The 6,066-nt window shown below is 33.1% G+C and overlaps 1 protein-coding gene across 1 annotated transcript in view; it reads left to right on the top strand.

The window, feature by feature from the left end:
- SMC5 (structural maintenance of chromosomes 5) overlaps nucleotides 1–4,323 on the top strand; it is a 92,728-nt gene extending 88,405 nt beyond the window's left edge. Inside the window, exon 23 of the mRNA XM_023537344.1 lies at nucleotides 1,976–4,323. Within this exon, the coding sequence (XP_023393112.1) occupies nucleotides 1,976–2,119 (144 nt within the window). The 3' untranslated portion in view covers nucleotides 2,120–4,323. The remainder of the gene's footprint in view (nucleotides 1–1,975) is intronic.
- Nucleotides 4,324–6,066: the final 1,743 nt, after the last annotated feature.

Here is a 6,066-nt window from a genome sequence, read left to right as displayed (position 1 = left end):
GCCTATTCTTTTCTTCTTAACCAGCTAAAGAAGCGGGAAGACTCTTGGCCCTCTGCAGTGATATGCACAGCTGCCTCTCTAGTGGAAAATGTCATGATACTCCATCGTGCTCTAATTATTTGCACCTATAGCTTTAAAACCTAGCACATCAGTAGCTAGAATTTAGTGTCTCTCTATGACAGGGCTCTTCACTCAGTAATCCGTAAAAGCTCTTGGGAAAGCCTACTAAAGTTGAAATGAATGTTACAAGACAAGGAAAAAAGTTACTCGTAATATGAGTATTTTTCTTATCAACACAGATCCTTGGAGACCCCCCCGCCCCTAAAGCTTGTAGATAGCAACTGGTTCTTTAATATTTTATTGGGTTATTTTAAACTGTCACTAAATGTTAATTTTTTTACTCTCATAATCTATTCAGTCTGTTTTCAAATAACACTGTGAAATTATCAGAGAAAACTCATCTTTCATCAAGTTTTCAAATGTCTTATAGGAAGACTATGATAAATATGGAATTCGAATTAGAGTTAAATTTCGCAGTAGTACTCAACTGCATGAATTAACTCCTCATCATCAGAGTGGAGGTGAAAGAAGTGTTTCTACCATGTTATACTTGATGGCACTTCAGGAGCTTAATAGATGTCCATTCAGAGTAGTTGATGAAATCAATCAGGTATAGTGATTATTTTACTTGAATTTTATCTTGTCTTGTATCTTAAAATAGATTAAATATAATCATTATTATTGTCATTGTTTAGGGAATGGACCCGATCAATGAACGGAGAGTGTTTGAAATGGTTGTAAATACTGCTTGTAAAGAAAACACTTCTCAGTACTTCTTTATTACACCAAAGGTAGGTGATAAATAACCTAAAAGTGCTCATGTACTCAAAAGTCCTGTGTGGCTTTCATGTAGCAGATTTGGGCCCAGTTATGTGAGCAGGAATACTCCCAGAAAAGGAACTAAAAAGATTAAAGTAATATTTATATTATTAAAGGGGACAAGTTCCAGTGACATACTTAATCAGAAATCTCATTATTGGAGAAGGAAACGTAGGAGGCGTAGCATTATGTTCTAGAACAGAGATTTCTTCCCTGCTTTTGGCCCTTACTCCTCCTCTAGAGAAGTTCCTCTTTTAGCACTAAAAAGTGACAGGAGAATGCAAACCGTAGAGCTCTGGCCTGCCTCATTTCCCTAGTAAGGCCTGTACTGGTATACTCTGCACTGTTAGTCACCACTGCCCTGGCCCAGAGGATACCCTAAGTATCCCAACATCTATTCAGAGATTAGCAATGATAAAAATAGAAGTATCTTTATAGAGAATTCTCCATAAGCTGAAACCATTGCAGTGGGAAATTTTATTAATGTCTTATGCTATAAATATAAAACTTACGTACTCAAAGATGTATTTATTGATGTAATTAATTATTTCCCCCTGTTTAACTAAGTATTCACAAAAAGTTTCATTGGAGAGCCCATCCTAAATTCAGATTTTTATTAAATAGTTTACTCTCTCTACTTGTTCCAACAAATTCTCTATGGACTGGTTAGATCTGTTATTACCCTATAGTTTACCAAACAGCTTGGCGTATAAACCAAACCTCCCTGTTACACACTACCAATCTATCATAGTGCCTGACCATAAAGGTTCCTTGAGAAGTATTTGTGGACAGATGAGTGAAAGTATCTATTGTAGGAAAATTCTAGAGGATGCACTTCTCTTACCTAAGAAGTTGTCTGATTCCATTTGGGCTGTGAATACAGAGGGTCCCCTAAGCATGTTAATTATTCCTTAGGCCAGACTTCAGGTTTGCTAATTCAGGTAGGGATCACAGTCTGGCAGGTTATATATTGAGTTGTTGGAGAGATTCATAAGTTTCATTAACATTATACATTTATATACATATAAGTTTGGAAAATTGTGCTCCTTAATGTATGTATGTAGCATTATATGACAGTTTGTTTTAACACTTATAGCTCCTACAAAATCTCCCTTATTCTGAGAAGATGACAGTATTGTTTGTCTACAATGGTCCTCATATGCTGGAACCAAACAGGTGGAATTTAAAGGCTTTCCTGAGACGGCGGCGCCGTATTACATTCACTCAACCTTCTCAATAAAATGAGAGAACTTTGGAATTTTTCTTTTAAATTCTGTTTATAAGTATGGCTCAACTGAATAAAAGTTAGGACATTCATTGAGACTGAAATATCAGTTGTTTTTGGAAACTTCCTGTTAAATACAAATGGGTTGATGAATGGAGACCATAACTTATTTCTGTGGAATATCATCTTCTGATGGGAAAAAATAAGCCTTTTTGTCTTTGTTGTTGACTTCAATCCTTAGCCCTCTAACCACGAGTCATTGGGTTCCCATGCTAAAAAGTATTTACTATTTCAAATCAGAGGTACAGTGGAAGGAGTTATCACTCATAAGAAGTTTAGTTGACATGATAACCCTGAGCTTTAACTGCAGAGTAACTTTAATTACTTTTAGAGTCTAAAGATGACTCTAGAGCTTAAGTCATAGTTTTCTCCCAGTGTTATATTTAATTTTTAAAAAATTGATATGGAAATGTCTAATGTACAGTAATAATTTATGACAAATCTATTCATTTCTTCCTATTATAAAAGATTACCTTATCTCCACTAGGAAATGGAATTTTATGGGCCTTTAAAAAAAGTTTTATGAAACTCGATACTATAACTGTTGATATCTCAAAGGAACAAAAGTACTGGGGTTCAAAAATGCTAGTGGGACTTCTTTGAAATGCCACAATGTGGCCACTAGATGATGCAAAATGCAATCAAAAGATTGACAGAAAATCAAGTGACCAGGGTTTTTAAATAATCACCCTGTAAAGTGTGTGTGTGTGTTTTTTTTTAATTTAAAGTCAATTGTATTTTACATCTTAAATTTCTAAAAGCATTTTTATAATTATTTTTAGTAAGATTTTTCTTAAGATTTCATATACTGGTTTCTACGATTTATATTTGAAATTTCTCAGTGTTATATAAAGAGTGAGGGAAAGCATTGATTTTAAAACCATAATGTTTCTAGAACTTTGGCTTATAGGACCTTCCTTACAGTGTTGATTCTACCCCATTATCTTAGAAAATCTAGTTTAAACTTTCTTCCAGCATGAAAGAATGAAGTGAGAAAATCATTTGTTTATCTCTGAGTCATACCAATTAACAGTGCCAAACAAATTCTATTCTTTTAAAAAACAAATCTTGTAAGATAATGGACTAGTCCAAGGATATATCTTTGAACAGTGGATTGGATTTGCACCAGTAATGACAAAATTATTTTTTTGACCTGGTAGCCTGAATAAATTGAAGAATTGCGTTCAGTTTGGGTTTTGTATATTCTTAAAAAGCCACTGAAATTTATATTCTTACATCAAAAAATAATGAACCATAAGTTTCTGTCCTCTCACCTAGACATTTCTCTTTTAAAAGGTATTTTTTCTTTATAAAAATTTTAAGAGCTTTGTCCTCTTAAACTAAGTCTAATGCATGTACTATGAAAATATTTTTAAATAACATTTTTACTAGTATGAACAAGTCATGTAAACATTGAAAAACTTCATTAACACGTTAGTAAATGGATGTTGTTACCAAATGTTTGTTGTTTAATGCTTTGTTTTCCACCAGAATATCTTCACTAATATGTGCTTGGTGTAGTTTATTTTCTTAAGTTAGTGCCAGTCATCTTATTTCTGCAAAACGATTATCACTGTGAAAAAGAAGCTTGAAGATTAGGTGGTGGTTGAAAATAAAATGGTCAATTACATTTCATTTTACATATGCCAACACTTATCCCGTACCTTTTTTGTAAGCATTTATATTTCTCTGGGCAAAATTAATATTTGGTTTTGCATTGAATTTTGAGTTGTGAAGGATAAATTATGTACCATTTTAACATTAATAAAAGAATAAGCCTACCACACTATAGTCTCAGCCACTTAAAACTGTATATTTTCCACAAAAGTTGATTTTTAATTACATTCATATTGTAAAAACTAAGTGAAAGTGATTTGGTGAATAAAAAATTTAAAACCTTAAGGTGACAAGCAAGCATTTTTAATGACAAAATCTTCATTGATTAGCCTAAGGAGAGATTCTGTTGAAAGGTTTCTAGTATTCCAAGAAAAGATTTCTTGCTGCTTTCTACTTGTCTTTTGAACATATGCTTATTTTCTTTGGAGTATGAATCTTTAGTATATAAAAATATAATTTTGTCTTTCTATTGTGTGTATCTGTGTAATTGGAAAAAAATTGAGGAAATACTTTGTTGGTAATAAATGGGTATTTTCATATTCTTTCAGTGTATGTTATTTTAAATGAGAACTGTTTTTACATTTGAACTTTGAGTCATTTTGGTTTTCAGACTTTTACTGAAAAACAAGTCTATTAAGTGCCTGCCATTTATAGAACAGTGTTTGCCACTCTGCCTGTGTTAAGAAGGATAGAAAAGTTAGTCCCCTGTCTGCCTGCAAGAAAATTACAGTCTAATAGATGCAAAAAACACATGGGGAAAAAAAAATTTAAACCATGTAAAGAAGCCAAGTTATAAGGCAAGTTTAACTTTTTAGGTTGAAACCCTAGATTTGCTAAAAACATTCCCAGTAGACAGTTTGTCTTATGTCTTACATTAACCTACCATCTAAAGTAATTTTTAAAATATTTTTGAGTCAGGCAGACTGTATTACTTATTTGCAGACAAGTTAATTCATTCAGCTTCTTCATTAGTGAAATGAGGATACTGCCTAATTCAGAGTTGTTGAGAGGATCAGATGAGATAAGGGGCCTATTAGGGCACCTAGCATCATAGTAGTCACTTTGTAAATAATGTTTCCTTCTTATATATTTTTCCAGCTTTATTGAGATCTGATTACTTTAAATCTTGAAACGGAATGTACTATGCATTTTATACATCAAGGTCTGAGAATTCTAAGTTAATGTGGCGATCTTCTGTTTTATTGATAGTGTCAATTGTTCAAAGGATAAAGATAAAGGTTTTGAGTGAGCCTTGGGCAGTATGGATATAATTATTTTCATACATCTTGTTATCTATAAAATTTGAGTATGTTAGCCAGATGAGTTGCCCCAAATGATATTTATACCAATTCATCTCATTACTTTGTAGTCATACTATATATCTTTGGAAAACTTATAATTGATAAAATTTGCACATTTGGGAAATTTGATTCGATTGGCAATTTGGACTTGTTTTTTATTCCTAATGGAAAAGTTGGATGGAATGAATTATTTTAAATGTTAAGATAACTATTTGCTCATCGCTCCAAAATAAGTTATTGGAGAATGACTGGGAAGATTTGGGTACTTTTTTAAAAAGCCAGTTTATTTTTTTGTTTTTGTTTTTTAACCCAAAGAGAAAGCAAGGCTACTCTGTTTAGTTTCATTCTAAGAACTGTTTAAGAGGATTTGATGAAGCCAAGAGCGGCCTATAAACAGCTCTTGTTCTACGGGCCCTGCCGTCAGCTGAGACACTGTAGTATAGTTTGGCTGTTTTTAAGCAAGTTAGAAAGATGTTCTTTCAACAAATATTGCCTTACCCTTCTGAGGGCCCTTTAGTTATGTTCATTTCATTTTGCCTTTCAGGAGCAAGCTTGCATTGCACACTCTTGGCATTTAGGTCCATGTCTCTAGAGATTGAAGGGACGGGGTTCACTTAGTCATCCCTGCCAGACATTCAGTAGGGAGTGGGTGGAAACGAATCATCCCAGTGTAAGGAAGGATTTGGAATAAACTGTTCAATGAATGTTGTAATAGGATAACTTTTAAATTTTCATATTATTTAAGACCTGAATTTAGTTCCAGTGATCGTGTGACTGCTGCATTCTTTACCTTCATATATGAGATACTAGCCTTGGGAAGGATCTTCCAAGTGGTTTATATCCTTTTCACAGTCATAAATTATGGAAAGAAATTATTTGAGTGATTAAGGCTAGCACTGGGAAGCCTAAGTCATTTTGTAAAACTAAATACGATAATAGTTTATAAGTTATATTATACTTTTGAAGTGTTTTCATATGTAGCAA

Source organism: Pteropus vampyrus, unplaced genomic scaffold (genome assembly GCF_000151845.1).
Source record: "Pteropus vampyrus isolate Shadow unplaced genomic scaffold, Pvam_2.0 Scaffold186, whole genome shotgun sequence".
Classification (NCBI taxonomy): Eukaryota; Metazoa; Chordata; class Mammalia; order Chiroptera; family Pteropodidae; genus Pteropus; species Pteropus vampyrus.
This window is presented reverse-complemented; position numbering and strand designations above follow the sequence as displayed.